An 18,435-nucleotide genomic window follows, 5' to 3' on the forward strand; every position below is an offset into this window, starting at 1 on the left:
AAAATAAAAATGTTGCACTTCTTTTCACCTGCTATTCAGAGGCTAATCTTTTTTGCCTATTACATTATATTGACTTTCCACCTAGGCGAAAATTGGCTGGAATTGAATATGGAGACAGGTTCCAACCTGGCAAAAATAAGCAATCGGCGATACTTTTTCACGTAAAACTGCTATTCGCTTCTAATTGAATACGGTTTAAAGTTGGAAAAAGCATGCCTCATTGGCCCTCTATCGAACGGCTCAAAAGAACTCTACCCAGCATTCCTGAACCAAAGTAAGCGGTCAGGAGGATCCAGACACCATTACCAGCAAAGAGGTGCTGTAGCAGCTACACCCGTGTCCCTGAAATAAGTGGTTCCAGGTGCAGGAGAAAGAGCCTAGTGGTGGCGTTGACTACTCGAGGGATGTGCAATAAGTTTCTGGATGTGCAGTGCATAGGTAGAGTAGACAGAATCTGACTGTCTGGCTGTGAACTGTAATCTCTGACTAAAGTTCTTGTGAAATTTCAGGACAGAATTGTAAATAAGCATTACTGCACACCAAAGAAGTTAGCTTGTTCACTTCCTTCCAGAAACTTGCTATGGAGCTCAACAAAGGCCAGTGGGGGAGCCATGATCTTCTACGACTACAATAGTGGTCTGCAACACCTTCCCGAACCATTGTGTTTGAGAGGTTTGCAGAATTTCTGTGCAGGAGATTGTCGCTGGAAGACTAGCAGCGCTGTGGCCGACCTGTGTCAGCCATCACTGAGGATAACATTGCTGCTGTGCAGGTTATAGTTGAAGTGGCCGCTAGGGTGACAGTGGCCCAGGAAGAGAAGTAGATCCATATGCTCGATACTCCATGAAAAGCTTGGACTAAGCAAGGTTTTTGTATGCCCCATCAGCTGACTCGAGAGCAGAAGGAGACTCGGGTGACTTGGAGATGCAACATGCTGGCCAGGTTTGATGGCAGTCGTTTAAACGCTGTCTGGGAAATCATTAGTGGCAATGAATCCTGGATCTACCATTTTCGGCCCAGTGGACCTCAGTTGGAGGAGCGCCACCACAGAAGTTCCAATGTGATTGCAGCGTGGCAAAGCAGATGGTGGCGGTTTTTGTGCTCAAGACTAGTCATGTAGCTACCGTACCACTCATGTAGCAGCGTCACTGGGGATTGGTATGCCAACTAATGCCTGCCGCAAATGCTGGAAGCCATTTCCAGGTCCCATCCAAGAACTCACGTTCGTGGTACCCTTCTTCATCACATCAATGCACCTGGCCACAAGTCCAGGAAAGTGGTGGATTTTCTGTCCCATTAATGCATCCAGGAGATTGGTCATCCACCATAAAGTCCAGACCTGGCCCCCTGCAACTTCATTGCGTTCCCGCAAATCAAGCGCAAGATGTTTGGGATTCGTTTGAGTCACCAGAAGCTGCAGTGGAGACCTTCATCCAGCATGTAGAAGACATACCTGCTTTGAACTGGTCCAGCTGCTTCACTAAGTGGTTTGAACGCATGCAACTTTGCTTTGACTCCACTGGCGAATACTTTGAAAAAATGTAATGTTCACTTTGTTTGTAAATATAATACTTTCTGTGCATCCGGAAACTTATTGCACATCCCTTGTACAGTATGTCGATGTGCAGTTGCCACAGTTGGTTCATTTCGGTAATTAAGTAGCACCAGATGGAATGGGCAATAATGGCAGGTTACTGATGGTATTAAGACCATCTTTGCTGAGAGAGTGGCATAGTAAAGTCGCATATCCACTACACGATTAAAATGAACGATTGAACGATTACGACATAGTTATCGTTCAATCGTTCTTTAATCGTGCAGTAATTATGCCGGCAACGACCAGCGATGCGCACTCCCGCTGGTCATTGTCGGCATCTGTCATGAAATGCAGGCCAACCTGATCAGATCGTCAGATTGTGCATGCTCGGGGATGGCTGAGGGTGCCCACACTGAATGACATATCGTTCAGTGAGGGCACATAATCCACTGCACAGTATGATGAACGATTGAACAATTGCGATGTTGTAATCGTATAGTCGTTCTACCCTCGTGTAGTGGATATGCACCTTAAGCCCTTTCTACCGTAACAGGTGAGGAAGATGGCGGCAGCAGTAGTCACGGTTGGAGATAACCAACCATTAGACCAGACTTTTATTTGCACATTCTTTGTATCAGACACATTTTTGTTTCTTTTTCTTTAATCACATCATAATTTGTATTATTAGTTTTGGAATGCATTGCACTCACATGAATGTAGGCTGAAAATTCCAGTGCTGTTTATTCCTGCTTATTCATCTCCATAGTTATAAAGAAGGGGGACAAGTAACATTGCATTATATTAACACTTGCAAAGCAAGCATTGTGTGGCATCTTGCCAAGATATGCTTAATTACATATCTAACCGCAAATTAAGTCAGTTCATCCCACTATGCCGCAGCCATAAAGCCTTTGGTATGCAAATAATGAGGCCATCTATGCAGCAGGTATTATGTCTGCTAATGCTGCTTCGTTCCTTCGATATGATGGAGACGGTGATGAGTATTTACTAATATTGCCCAAAGTATATAAATAGATCTCATACATTTGCTTTCATTGTCATAGTTGCTGAAGATGAAAGTTATTTGATGTTTTGTGTGCAGATTTCCACTGCAACGTTTTCACACAGCAATTGAGACCAGTGAGGTCATAACCTTCATTAGAGTTCGTATTTACACGAGATCACACTATGGACGTCTCTTTAAAATATAGATTTTTATCAATGATTCTGCCCTGTCCTTACTCAGTGCTGATGCTTGATTAATGGACGTCAAGTAATGGACCGAAGTTGCAATTACCACCTGTACCTTTATCCTAATTTGTGTTTTACTATTCAAATTGATAATATGGATGATTGCTGTGGACTAATAGGTTTGATTGGTAAATGTGCTTTTCCAACAAATGTGTGGAGTGTGACATGTAGAAAATACTTTTATTAGGATCTGTTGTAAATATCTGAGTTGAAATCTAATTCAGTTGGATTTATGAAATCCGTTTCATATAAAAGTGAATTACACAAACTGTTGTGCACATATGTAGGAACAAAAAAAAAATAGCACATTTCAATAATGCTAACTGGTGCTACTATGTGTGCAGGCTGATGAGGAATGGGAACATCTGGTCAGATCTGACCTGAAAAATGATTACAGTAAAACCCTAGGGTATTTACCTAGGGTGCATCCTAATTTCTTTATGATCCTATTCAATATGTAAAAAAAATTATATATGGATGGCGCCAAAAAGGATTCCTCTCTCTACAGCCTTAGGAAAGAGAGGGGTTTCCCAACGGAACCCCAGGATATAGAACTAAGATAATAGAAAAATATCTCCAGCGCTGAGAGGGGAATGGTAAAATACCATAGGAGTGTCAGTGACACTATATGATGCCACTTAACAATCCCTTACTCCTCATCTAAAAGAGCTGATTAGTAATACAGGTTGTGTCTCCCATATACAAATATTCCAAAATACAGAATATTTTTTGCATGTGTGAGATAGACACCTTTGCTTTTTGATGGTAGAATGTACACAAACTTTGTTTTAGACACAAAAGTATTAAAAATATGGTACAAAATTAGAGTCAGGCTGTGTGTATAAGGTGTATATGAAACATAAATGAATTTCATGTATGTACACAAACTTTGTTTGAGCCAAAAAATTATTGAAAATATTGTATAAAACAACCTGTCGGCTGGGTGTATATAAAACATAAATGTATTCTGTGTTTAGATTTGGGTCCCATTTCCAGGATATCTCATTATGGTATGCAAATATTCCAAAATACAGAATATTCCCATATCCAAAATACCCCTGGTCCCAAGCATTTTGAATACGGGAGACTCAAACGATAGTGGGAATTTATTTAGAAAACTCTTAGCTATCAGCAGATACCTTCTATTATGTTACCTTTTTTATATGTGTAAGAGACCAAGAATGTGTTTAACAAATATATTTTCATTTCTAGGCCCAGCTTTTCAAACACGGGAAAAGAGAGGACTGTTTGCCATATGGTGAGAGGCCTATAAAATGTTTAAGAATTTAGCACTGATTTTATATGACTCATTACAATATTTTAGTCTCTTTATTGCAATAGTCCCCTTACTCTTCATTGTTTTAGTACTAGATTCAAACCTGACTAAAACTAAACTTATTTACCCCCTTTCCTGCCTTGACTCAGATTTATTTTTTGTACACCATAAATCTCTTGTGTTGTCTCTGACTTGCTGACTTCAACTCTCCTTGCTCTCTACTTATAGCCTAGCCCTATATTTAATATAGATTTACAATCACCATCCCCATCCATTGTTTTTATTTTCCATATTCTGTGCCTCCACACGATCCACATACCTCTGTGTCACCTACATTTTACTTCCATGTTCTATTCCATCCATATTCCCCCCAGTCTTTCCCTCCTATTGTTCTATCTTTCCCTCTCTGTCTCCTGCTTTTCCCTCTCCTCATCCATTATTTCCCTGACCAGATCCTGTTTCCCGCCCAGCCTCCCTTATCTTCAGCATCTCCCTCTTTACCTCTTCCACATTTAATTTCTGTTTATCTAACCAGCTCCCCTTTCTCTGACTGCAATGTCTTTTGTTCTCCTACCTTCTGTTATTCATAGTTGAAAAACGTAATTACACAGAAAAACACACTGCTTCTGCTATGTTCTGTTTCTACTTGGGTTTTTTTTTACTCTTAAACATGAACATACAGTAATTGGATTATATAAAAAGTCAGAGTAATAATATATACCAAGACAGTCCCCATTGATAGCAAATATTTTATTTTACTAATATAAAGCTGCATTATTTATTCTATCTATTATCATGTGTGTACTAATTACAGTGTAACAATCCAGTCCTGCAATGTAAATCTTGGATTTACAATAATATAATTCAAATTATATAATTTTTTTTTTTGTACTAGGGCAAATACCCTAAGATATAAAATATTGACTAACATTTTATATAGGAGAAAATTCAGCTCCTCTTGTCACTTATAAGCTTATTAGAAGTCATGAGGTCTACGAATATCAAAAGGTGTAAGGTTGCAGGTACAGATTAAAACAAACTCAAGGTAAATTCTAATATCTGTAATAATAGTTGCAATTTACTATTAAACCTTGTTCTACGCCACTTTTCCAAATTCATTTAGAAGGGATGACCTCAGAACTCACTGTTGCCAGTCATAGGTTTTAGAACACCCACATTTTTCTCTGTTTTTATTGAAATTTAAGGAACTCAAATCCAGAAGGGGTAAGCTGTAAATTGCTAGGTTGAAAAAAAAAAAAAAAGTTTAGGTTAGCAAAAACTGAAAAATTAAATTTTCAGAGTTATAAAAAAAAAGACCTTTTTCAGAGAACAAGTAATGGGTAAAGAACTTACAGATGTTCTGCACCAATGAAAAAGAGTCTTATCTGAGATATGAAGCACCTTCAGCAAACTACTGAAGACTGGAAAAGTCTAATGGACCAATGTATCTAAATTTGAAATCTTTGGTTCATCACACAGGGTTTTTATCCACTGTGCAATGGTTCCTCAGTGTATGGTGATTATTTGTTAAGCAGTGGCTTGTAAAATGCTGCCTCTCTCATGTGTGTTTAAGCCCAATTTGTTTTGCTTTTAATAGCAAAACAACCCTTATTTGCAAACAGGGGCCTATAGAAATTATCTTCTGACTATAGCTTTTCCATTATGCCTGAATATGGCCAAATTCATTTGTATTGGATCTTTAACTGCCATCATAGTAAATATGCTCCCACTCTGCAAAACTGGGCCAATTGCCTGCTACCAGCTGCAATTATGGGTACTTTCACATTTGTTTTGAATCCCACTTCCGCCATTTTATCTCATATGGGGAGATCTTTTAATTATGCCCACATGTGTTACAATCTTTATAATCTGAAATTATATGATTTCATTCAAAAGATCATTGAGAAATTTGGTCACCCCTATAGTTTGTGTGTGGACAGACAGTCCAGTTATAAGTCAGCAAACCTTTTATTGAACTTACTAAAAATCGCAAGTATCTAGATGCAAATAAAAAAAAACCCATCAGACTGAGCTTGTTTGCTCATTCATAAAATGATTCTGTATAACTAGTGTTGATTTGCACCTTTTCTGTAATGTAGCTGCAACTGTACTGGACACTCTTGATAAGTGCAAGCTCCGTGACAGCAACCACACTGTCCTTCGCAAGCTGGGCATCAAGCTTGTCCAGCGTCTTGGACTCACTTTCCTTAAAACCAAGGTTGCCAAGTGGAGGTAAGTAATAATACCTGATCTCTTAACCAACTACTACTGGTAGTTTCCTACCATTTTAGTCCTTAAGAATATGTATTCACAATTTTGTATTACAAGTTGGATGTATATGGGAATATATAACATGAAAGGTGCAGAGAGTGATCATTTTAAGTGAATGAAGGAGCAACTTGTTACTTGTTGTATTAACACAGTATATAAATACTATAGTAGCATACCTACCAACATTCTATGATACAGATACGGGTCATCTCATGCAAGGGGCGAGGCCTTGTGTCCGCTAGGCCACACCCCCGTGAGTGTGCCGTTTTAGGGGCTTGACCATGTGTCATACCCCCATTTTTTGTAACTCTGGGGGCAAGCCCAGTTTTCTGGCAGCTGCTGAGCTGCCCCCAGTCTCTCTCGCCACTAAATGGACGCTGGACGCATGCTTTGTCATAGGATTCACTTACAATTTACAGTTAGAAATTGGTTTATTTTGAATGTAGTACCTTAAATGCTTACCCAGTCATGTACATTCTGCGTTGGCTTCAATATATTTGCCTCATTTTGTTTATGATTGCAAGTACAACATTCATTAATCATTCTGGAATGTCAGAAAAATGGATAACATCCTGAGGGAAGTTTGAGGATTAAAGGGACATTGAAAACTTTTTTTGTTAAAATATTTTTCAAGAAGTTTACCGTGCTGAATTTGTTTTGTAAGCAAATATACAAATGATTGGGATTATGGGCCGTATTCAGTTAGCGGCGAAAAGCCGTAATCTGCGAATAACTATCGCCGATGACGTCATTTCGCCAGGTGGAAACTTTCCGCCATATTCAATTGCAAAGACTTTTCAAGGCCGGTGAAAAGGCACTAGGCAGACCAGCTGTAGAGGCTGGGCGCTTGGTTTGGAGCATGCAGCGGTAGTTCTGCGCCAAGCAGATGCTCCTGGGAACAGTAGAGGACCTGTAATAGTCACCGGAGCTTACGCCATCTGCGTCTCCATTCACTGAATAACAGTCCTAGTCAGAGCCTTGTGATGGTATAGTGTTCGCCTACGAATACCCGGCGGAAAAAAGTGCATAATTGCAGTTTTGGGGTGCAAAGGTGCGTAAACCACTCTGCACCCTTTGGACAGACCCCCAAAGGATAACTGCGTCAAAAAAAAGAGGAACATCCCAAAAAAACACTTTGAAAAAAGGAGGTGTAAAAGTACAATGTTGGGGTACAAACCTAAAAATTAGCGAAATAAGGTTTTGGGGAATCTGCAAGTATGGGGGAGCTGTTTTTTTGATTGCAGGTCCTTGCTGAAGGTGCGTTTTTAATGCTTTTTAACATTTCACTTTTGCGTTTTTTAACCAGGCTCGCACCCATTTTCATGTACCCCAAATTTACTGGAACTAGTTATTTTCACAAAAAAACCTGCTAAATGCTATTCTTCACCACTTATGCAAAGTCAATTTACAGAGGGGTATTCAATATGGAACGTTAACTTCACTGTCGAAGTTAACGTTTCATATCGGAGTTTTTACCTGCGTTAAAGTATCGGGCGCGCGCCCGCTTATCCCCGTATTCAATATAAAATTAACAAAAACTGCAGCCTCCGAAGTTGGATTTGCGTAAAGTTACGAATTTTTCCTTAAAAAAAATTGTAAGACCCCCCTAAAGTTGTAAAAACATCGGGGATCACTATGGGTACCCCCGTTATAGCCTTTAAATGAAAGTCGGGGATTTAAATAGCCGCAGCAGGTGTTTTTTCCCCGACATTGAAGAAGTGATGCAGAAGAGCACTTAGGTTTTTTTTTTCGTTTTTTTAAGTGGTCCCATCAAATTTGGGGTACATGAAAATGGGTACTAGCATATTTTGATGTCCCTAAAGTAAGTTTTTAAAAATTCTGCAATTGTGCACCTGCCGCTATAAATCTATTCTAGAAAACACCTGCCGCATACTTGCAGAATAGCCCTGAACCTATTTCCCTATTTTTAAACAATTTTTTCCCATTTTTTTTTTTTCCACCCCAATTTTGAAATTAATTTTTTGGGGTGTCCCTATTTTTTTTTTAAACTTTTTTTGACACAGTTCTTTTTTAAATGTCATTCCCAGGGCTGCAGGCTATTTTTTTTAAGCCTGCACCCCTAAACCCCAATTCTGCACTTTTTTTCTGCACCTATTCAATGGTGAAAAGTTATCACCGTTTTTTATCAAAGACTTTTCAAAACTGCGATAAGTCTTTGAAATTGAATACGGTGTAAAACTAAAACCTGCGATAATGACGTCATAAGTGCAATATTAACGCAAAAACAATGTTATCGCGCCCATATTCAATACCCCTAATAGAGGCAATCGAAAGCACTTAAGTACCCCAAATAGCTCCAGGGGGTCTAATCGGGACATCCCCAATGTTAGTGCATCTTTTGGGGTGTGTCCGGCTGATTTCCCCAAAACTGGCAGCACTTTTCGCCTGTTTGAGTTTTGCCGGGACACGTTTTGCGTCCTTTGGAATTGGATACGGCTCGAAGTCGGCAAAGTGCGGCATGCGAAAAGTACGGGACTTATCGCAGCTAATTGAATACGGCCCTTAGTGTGAAATATGGCTTATGCAGAATATTGTGGAGCAATAAAGTGAAAATTAACCTTTCTTAAAAAGACAAAACAGGGGGTATACTTTCTCTTCCATCAAGGACAGTTTTAGTTGCTTACATAGTAGAAAGAGATTCTAGATTTTGGAGTTTTATAATAAAATAGGGCTGATTAAAACTGCACCTGTCACTTTCATAGGGTTCATTTTGTTAGTTATTTTGTAGTGTCTGGTAATTTCAGCATTACCGAGATTGCAATGTTTTTATAGCATATACATTTCTATATATGTGTAGCACTGCTTATTGAGGATGGGCATAGATGTTTTAGACGCCCAGAAGATAAATTCCAGAGACAGGGAAATATGACAGTAAGTTGCATGAATGTAAATAGAGTGGTGAAACCGGCCTGACAACTTAACATGAACATTCTACAGGGTCCGGCACTACAGTTATTGGCCTCTGGCAGCACAAAGTATAAATGAGAAGGAACTGCTGTTCCCGCACAAGATATGTGCAAGCCGCCCACCACTAATGCCTGTGCTTCTCGTCTCTGATAAAAAGGTTCCCGCACAGCCTGCATTCTTCACCTCTTTACAATGCAGAAATGGTCAGCCACTGGCTATAGAATCCATTCCCCTTTAAATGGACTAGATCCCTGACAGTGCTTGCCCCGAGGTCTCTGTCACTGATAGGCGGCTGATCTTTACTGGCATCTTTCAGCCTACACTACTCCTTTTTTTTTTTCTTCATGTCCTAGGAAACCCCTTTGCGTTAACTGGCCCCCTGGTGTGATTTGTGTTTTTCTCTGAAAGTGCAGTTTAATAAAGGATTACGATCTATCCATCATTTAAAAAGTCTTTTTGGGGCTTTTTTTACGGGCTCGGCCACCTCAATGTCTTTCTTTTTGATGTACACCTCACACAATGGGAAATGGTTCCAGGAAATATACATGGAAAGTGTTGGTTATTAAAAAAAACAACAAAAAAAACCCCAGGGGCCTAGGTGCAGATTCCATGCTATAGGCTGCCTAGGTGATCTTGTGAGTGCATTTAAATGACCATCTAAGTGACTTATTTTTGGTTGCTGTCTCGAATTAAAATGCATTTTATAAACACCTGCTAATAGCATGGAGCAGGGATGGGCAATAACAGCCCTCCAGCTGCTGTTGAACTACACTTCCCAGCATGTCCTAACAAAATTTTACCATGCCATAATTGCAAACCTGTAGCCAGGCATGCTGTTTAGTCCCACAGCAGTTGGAGGGCCGCTTATTGCCCACCCCTGGCATAAAAAGACCAGTTGCAACTTGTATGGCTAGTTTGTATATTTTTGTACCTAATTGACCCCATATTACTAAATATGTGGGCTGGTAATGGCTGCCAAGCTACATCAACATTTGATTGGTGCGGGATTCCTGATCATTGCAATCTGCATTAATGTCTGCAGCATGTATATCACATTTAAATACCGCATGTAAATCCGCAAATAGAATGGTTGATAATAAAGGGCCGGATTCAATTAGAGGCAAAAAGCCGCGATTGGTGAAAAAGTTTAGCCTGTTTGCGTCTTATCTCCAAATTCAATTACGGGACCAATTTGCCTAAGCGGAAACTCAATGCACTGAAACAGGCGGAAAAGTTTCTCCAATGAATGGCAGGTGGAAAAAGGTTCAAATCTCCCTATTTTGGGGTGCAAATGTGGGGAATTGATTCGGAACCCTCTGGGCACTCTCTCCCCCCCCTCCCACCCAAAAGGACAAATCAGTCAAAAAAAAAAAAAAAGACGTCAATTTATGTGCGAAAATGAAAAAAGTGGGGGACAAGGATAGAAAGCTGCATAATAGGCTTCTTTGGGGGACTGTAAGGATGGGTCAGGAGTTTTTAGGATTGCAGGTGCATGCAGCAGGTGGATTTTTCAAATTTTTTAAAAGTGCACTTTTGAATCACAAAAATATGCTAGCACCCATTTTCAAGTACCCCAAATTTGACTGCACTTTTTATTTTCATCCAAAAATACTGTTTTCTATCATTCTTCACCACTTTTACAAATATGCATCTAGAAAGCATTGAATGCAACTTAAGGACACAAAGTACGTTTATAGTTGGGCTAATAATACTCATCTGTAATGAGTTCCAGTGTCAGTTTTTCTTATTTTGAGGTACAGATTGGGGGAATCAATCTATTCAGTACATTCCGCCTGTTATGTATTCACCTATTTGTGTTTTTGCTTGTTCTGTATTTGAATAGGGCGAATCGTGGGGGTGCACATGCCGTGAATTCACGTCTCAAACATGCGTACAGTTTCCGACTTTTCACGTCTAATTGAATACGGGCCTAAATATTTTGTTTTTACACCTCAAATTCTGTAACATTAAGCCATTAGGAAAATGAACACTTTCAAGCTTTTTGCTGCTGTCTTGTATTCTTCCCTAACACTATTGTAAATGAGTACTGACCAGACCACTGATTGTATGTATTTTCGCTGTCTGTTATTAGTAACACGTTATTCCTTGCACTAAAAAAGTTTGAATTGTTCTTAAGATAATGTTCTAGTCAGTATTGTAGGATTATTGGCATTGTGTATGGAGACCTTTGTGTTTATATGTCATGTCCTTCTGTTGTCATGCAGGTATGAGCGTGGCTCTAGATGTTTGGCTGCAAACTTGCTCCAGTCTTCCTCGGACACTCAAAACCCGAATGTGACTACCTCTGCAGATGATGGTGAAGAGGAATACAATATCTCTGAAGAGATTGAGAATGTAGTAGGCAAGTACACATAATGAAACAGAGAATATATATTTTCTGTGTACATTTATATTAGTAATTTATACCTACATCTTGTTCCTAATGCAGTGGTTCCCAAACTTTTTTGAATCACTGCGCCCTAGTGTATCAGCAATGTTTTCTCGGCACCCTTAAGCCAAAAGTTTGTTATTGAGAAATTCAGGAAAAAAATGTAGTGAAGTACAGTAGTACAGTGAAGTAAATTGCTACCTGTCGTCCTTAGGTTTGGTTATATATAGTGGTGGACAGGTTTGTGCACTTAATTACATTACATTAACTATAAAGAATTTTATTTGGTGCTGGATCACCAACCTGAGGCACCACTGCAAGTGTCCCGAGGCACCCCAGGGTGCCGCGCCGCACAGTTTGGGAACCACTGTCCTAATGTATGTTATAGACTAACAAAGATTGAGTGGTCTAGCTACAAAATAACGGCTTCTGAATGTTTTGGCCCAATAGGGCTGCGAAAAAATCTGCGACTCCAGATGTATAGCCGTACTTACCCACGCCACGAGGGGACTTGCAGCAAATTGAATTGACCCCTGTGGACAGAACCAGTATGTGTAGGGAATACAGCCTTTCATTTCAGTGTTTATAGTACAAGCAAATCTGGTTATCATTGCTGCCTCACAGCACTAGGGTCATGCCTTTGATTTCAACCAGGGCCCTATATGTGCGGAGTTTGTATGTTCTCTCTGTGTTTGTGTGGGTTTCCTCAGTTGTTCAGATTTCTTCCCACACTCCAAAGACATTGTGGTAGGTTACTATTAGGGGTGTGCACCGGCCACTTTTCGTGTTTTGTATCTGGATCTATCTTCGTGTTTTGGATCTGGATTGGTTTTTGCCAAAACCGCCCTTCCGTGTTTTGGGTTCTGGGTTTTGAATCTGTATTTTTTTTTTTTTTTTTTAAAAAGCATAAAAACCGCTAAAATCACAGAATTTGTGGGTTTTTCTGCTCCTATGCTATTATTAACCTCAATAACCTTAATTTCCACTCATTTCTATTCTGAACACCTCACAATAGTGTTTTTATGTCCAAAAGGTTGCACCGAGGTAGCTGGATGACTATGTTAAGCGATACGAGTGGGCGGCACAAACACGTGGCCCATCTAGGAGTGACACTGCAGTGGCAGACAGGATGGCAGTTTGAAAAACTAGGCCCCAAACAGTAGATAATGCAAAGAAAAAAAAGAGGTGCAAGATGTAATTTTCCTTGGGCCCTCCCACCCACTCTTATGTTGTACTATAAACAGGACATGCACACTTTAACAAACCAATCATTTCAGCGCTAGGGTCTGCCACATGACTGTGGCTGAAATGATTGCTTCGTTTGGGCCCCCACAAAACAAGCTGGCAATTAATCTGTCCCTGCACAAACTGGCTCTACGGAGGCAAGATGTCGTCCTCATCCTCCTCATCCACCGATTCCTTACCCTCTTCAGTGTTGTGTACATCCTCATCCTCACAGAGTATTAATTCGTCCCCGCTGGAATCCACCACCACAGGTCCCTCTGTACGTTTTGGAGGCTGATCTCCCTGGAAGAGTTGATAATTAATTTTTATGAACATCATCTTCTCCACATTTTGTGGAAGCAACCTCCTACGCCTTTCGCTGACGAGGTTCCCGGCTGCACTAAACACTCTTTCGGAGTACACAAACTTGGTCCTGCCTGCCCTGCATCACCGCCAGCGGGTTGCTTAGGATACCTAACTTTTTTCTTGGCAGCCAAAGTTGCGGGAGAAATTGAAGAAGGAGCTGTTGACGTGTCACGTTCCGCTTCAGCTGACAGTGTTTTCACCAGCAGGTCTTTGCACCTCTGCAGGCTTGTGTCGGCCGGAAAGAGAGACACCACATAGGCTTTAAACCTAGGATCGAGCACGGTGGCCAAAATGTAGTGGTCTGATTTCAACAGATTGACCACCCTGGAATCCTGGCAAAGTGAATGAAGGGCTTCATCCACAAATCCCACATGCCGAGCGGAATCGCTCCGTGTTAGCTCCTCCTTCACTTTCTCCAGCTGCTTCTGCAAAAGCCTGATGAGGGGAATGACCTGACTCAAGCTGGCAGTGTCTGAACTGACTTCAAGTGGCAAGTTCGAAGGGCTGGAGAACCTTGCACAACACGGAAATCATTCTCCACCGCGCTTGAGTCAGGTGCATACCCCCTCATTTGCCTATGTCATAGGTGGATGTATAGGCTTGAATGGCCTTTTGCTGCTCCTCCATCCTCTGAAGCATATAGAGGGTTGAGTTCCACCGCGTCACAACCTCTTGCTTCAGGTGATAGCGGGGCAGGTTCAAGAGTGTTTGCTGGCGCTCCAGTCTTCGGCACGCAGTCGCTGAATGGCGAATGTGGCCAGAAATTTTTCGGGCCACCCAAAGCGTCTCCTGCACGCCCCTGTCGCTTTTCAGAAAATTCGGCACCACCAAGTTTATTGTGTGAGCAAAACATGGGACGTGCTGGAATTTGCCCAGATGTAATGCCCGCACAATATTGGTGGCGTTGTCAGATATCACAAATCCCCAGGAGAGTCTAAGTGGAGTAAGCCACTGGGCGATGATTTCCCTCAGTTTCTCTAAGAGGTTGTCGGCGGTGTGCCTCTTACTGAAACCGGTGATACACAGCGTAGCCTGCCTTGGAACGAGCTGGCGTTTCTGAGATGCTGCTACTGGTGACGCTGCTGCTGTTGCTGCGTAAGGTGATACATCTACCCAGTTGGCTGTCACAGTCATATAGTCCTTAGTCGCCCCTGTTTCACTTGTTTCTGAACTTGACAGTAACTTTTTATGAACGCGCTGCAGGTGACGTATAAGGGAGGATGCTCCTAGGTGGTTAATGTACCTACCCCTACTTATTTCACCTTTACATATGGTATATATGGCAAGACAGTTGTTGTCCGGATTTGGATAGAAATATTGCCAGACCAAAGAGGTGGAATGTTTGGTCTTCTGCCCAGGCATGACCGTGATGGGCTTTTTCATCCCACGGACAACAACTGTCTCCCCCGGAGCCTGATTTAAACAAACCACATCACCATCAGAATCCTCCTCGCCAACTTCCTCCTCAGCGCCAGCTACACCAGTATCCTCATCCTGTTGTACTTCAACAGTCACATCTTCAATTGTATATCAGCAAGTGGACTGTGGGTGCTCCTTTCAGCACTTGCAGGGGCGTGCACATGTTCGAAAGAGCCACCTCTTCCCGTCCAGTGCTGGGAAGGTCAGGCATCGCAACCGCCACCACACTTGGACTCTCCTTGGGGATTTGTGATATCTTCTTAGAGCGCACAGTTCTTCGCTGTGCTTTTGCCAGCTTAACTCTTTTGATTTTTTTAGTGGGAGGAGGGCTTCCATCGTCATGTGAAGCTGAACCACTAGTCATGAACATAGGGAAAGACCTTAGCCGTTCCTTGCCACTCCGTGTCGTAAATGGCATATTGGCAAGTTTACGTTTCTCCTCAGATGATTTAAATGTTTTTTTTAAGGTGATTTTCCTGAACTTTGTCATTTGGGATTGTATGTGCGCTCTATTATGACATTGTGCATCGGCCTTGGCAGACGACGTTGATGGCATGTTATCGTCTATGTCATGACTAGTGGCAGCAGCTTCAGCACTAGGAGGAAGTGGTTCTTGATCTTTCTCTATTTTATTTTTATCGGAGAAAGTTTGGTCCTCCATTTATGTTATATTGATGTATACGTGCGGCTAAGGCGCACACAAACACAGAAAATAATTTTTTATTTTTGTTGGAGACTAGTGCACTTTGTGGGTTACACCACCCTTTAAGAAATGAGCCAGCCGGCTCTTTACTTATGGGACACAGGCGCACGCTTGGCGCTGCTCTTTTGTTGATGCACGTGCAGCTACAGTGCACACAATTCACAAAGACACAAAAAAAAGAATAATTTTTTATTTTTTGTGGAGCGCACTTTGGGGGTTACACCACCCTTTAACAGACAGACGCACGCTTGGCGCTGCTGCTTTGAGGATGCACGTACAGTGCACACAATTCACAAACACAGAAAAAAAAATATTTTTTGGAGTGCACTTTGGGGGTTACACCACCCTTTAACATACGAGCCAGCCGGCCCTTTACTTATGACACAGGCGCACGCTTGGTGCTACTTTGTTGATGCACGTGCGGCTAGTGCGCACACAATTCACACAGCAAAAAAAATTTTTAAATATATATTTTTGTGAGTGCACTTTGGGGGTTACAGAACCCTTTAACGGTCAAGCCAGCCGGCCCTTCACTTATGACACAGGCGCACGCTTGACGTTACTTTGTTGATGCACGTGCGGCTACTGCGCACACAATTCACAAACAAAAAAAATTATTATTTTTTTATTTTTGAATGCACTTTGGGGGAGCACCCCTGATGCAGAGATCACCCCCTGGACAACACTACAGCACCCCTCTAGGACTACAGCCTTTATGGGACACTGCACAACACAGTCCAGCCAGCCCCTATAGACTTTGGAGTGAACACAGCCCCTATGGACAACTGACTGCACAACACAGCCCAGCCAGCCCCTATGACAGCAGCACAACACAGCCCAGCTAGCCCTTATCGACAACAGCAGCACAACACAGCCCAGTCAGCCCCTATGGACTGTGGTCACAGCCCCTGCGGACAACAGCATCACAACACAGCCCAGCCAGCCCTAGCTCCCACCCTCCCTCTTCACTGTCCACAGCCGGAGTGAGAAATGGTGCCGACGTGGGGACCTTTTATAGAATCCAAAACCCGCGAGATCCGGAAGGCGGGATGATGACGTTTTGTCTCGATTTCAGTTCCGAGTCAGGCGGGAAAAGTCGAGCCTGACTCGGATCGGGGGGGGGGGGGGGGGGGGGGCTCGGATTTCAGAAATCCGCACCCGCTCATTCCTAGTTACTATACATATGACAAAATTGACCCATAGGTTTTGCGTGTGTGCGCACACATATATTCTCTTTACAGAACTGTGTAACATGATTGGTGCAATATAAATAAACAATAATAAACTGATATGCGTTACTAATTCAGCGCATAACTTGACCTAACCATGTTTAGGTTACACCTATAAGTACACTTTGCTGATTGAGTAATCGTGGATTTGTCCTCTTTTTGCACCTTCACAAATGCTATCCGGGAGAATGATTCTGGCTTCCTGTAAGCAGTATTTCTCTTTTGACAAAGCAGATATTTTTGTTTTAAGGAATTTTGCCACAGAAAACGCTGTTTGTGGGGGTTATAGCAATTCTGCTTTCTATACATATTGTAGGGGTGAAGGCCCGGTGCTATTTTTTCCTCTTTGCACCTGGAGAGCACAATGTTGGCATACACTGAGATCACTTATCTGCTGCGTGTGTTTCAAAATGTCTGCAAGTAGGTATCCTCCCAGAACCCTTTGCAGAAAACCTAAATAATAAAAATAAAGATATTGCTTCAGGCACATTTCAAAATAGGTAATTTGTATTCACAGTACAAATTGTCCAACATTGCTGTAAAAATGTGCTTGTTACACCTACCCGACAGAAGTTCTTGTCACACTGGAACAGCAATTGTCACATGCAAGTTTGCGGGATTGCCTTATTTGTGTTCTCAATCCCTGTTTGAATAGAAAGGGCTGTGGATATGAAGAGGGGGTTGAACATGTTGAATAGGTATTGTGTGGTTGCTGACTGACACACAGTCCTTGAACATTGATATTTATGTAAACAAATCAAAGCTGCCTGCTCTCCTGCCTTATAGACACACTGGCACTTAGAATATTAAAGGCAGTGCTAGTTTTGAAGAAAAATATGTTCAGGAACCCTTGGGGAGGAGCAAAGGTGGGCGCTGCTATGGGCAATTTGGGTGGAGCTATAGTGGGGGTGGGGCATCAATTGGTGCCTAACCAATTTTTTTTTTTTTTTTTAAAGACTTGGGGTGTGGGGGTAGGTATTACTACTTGTCAACCTACCATGTAAGTATATATAATTTTTTAAAATCAATATTTGAAGTCAATACAGTATAATGCAGCTTTTTTTTATTGGATTGTTCCTGGAGACTTGATGTATGGGCAGGATTGATCCTAAAATCCTCACCTGGTCCCTGGCATCGTTTTCTACCCTGCATTTATGTGACTTATGTGATCCAAAAGATCGATACAGGACTGGCGACTGGCCATCCCTAAGTTAAAGTTTTTTGTTTTTTTTACATTTAATTGCATGAAGAATTAATTATTTGGGGAGAGGGAGTGTTCCTGAATCATTGGGGCAAACCCTGAATGGACAGGGTAGCACATTCTGGGATTATCCAAAATCTTTTTCCCTGTACTGACCCCGGAAGGGAATGCACCTCAGACTGTTATGTTGACCAGTTTATTTGTTACCCAATCTGACAAAAACTTAAGTACTGTAAGTCACACATAACATACCTGCCATTCCTTTAGGACCTAAAGGAATGGCAGCCATGTTATGTGTGACTTACAGTACTAAATTTTTGTCATAATCCGAGTCTAGGTCCCTACAGCAGCACATGCAGCATTTAGCACCAAAGCAGCTTAAGCTATGTATTATTTACCTTATCAGGTTAAACAAATGTAGTTAAGGTGTTTCTGGAAACTATGTTAGCAGTACAGTACAGTATAGGAGCATCCGCAGCATTTTGAATATGGCTTCGGCCGCGAGCAGTAATTGGCAGTCAATCAGGAGCGGCTGCTCCTGGACAGCGCATCTGCGGACGGCCCTGAATTATCAAAATTGTACTGGCCGAGGGGGGCAGATGGCACCTTCTCCCTGGCTCAGCCCGCACCTGCCAATGGCC

At 41.8% G+C, this 18,435-nt stretch overlaps 1 protein-coding gene across 2 annotated transcripts in view; it reads left to right on the forward strand.

Moving 5' to 3' along the window:
* TBCD (tubulin folding cofactor D) overlaps positions 1 to 18,435 on the forward strand; it is a 376,677-nt gene that overhangs the window by 82,581 nt on the left and 275,661 nt on the right. For both annotated transcript variants that reach the window (XM_088468636.1, XM_088468637.1), the window contains exons 9-11: positions 4,001 to 4,046; positions 6,164 to 6,296; positions 11,489 to 11,625. In XM_088468636.1, the coding sequence (XP_088324762.1) occupies positions 4,001 to 4,046; positions 6,164 to 6,296; positions 11,489 to 11,625 (316 nt within the window). The remainder of the gene's footprint in view (positions 1 to 4,000; positions 4,047 to 6,163; positions 6,297 to 11,488; positions 11,626 to 18,435) is intronic.

Source organism: Taudactylus pleione, unplaced genomic scaffold, assembly GCF_031769625.1.
Source record: "Taudactylus pleione unplaced genomic scaffold, aTauple2 ptg000012l, whole genome shotgun sequence".
Classification (NCBI taxonomy): domain Eukaryota; kingdom Metazoa; phylum Chordata; class Amphibia; order Anura; family Myobatrachidae; genus Taudactylus; species Taudactylus pleione.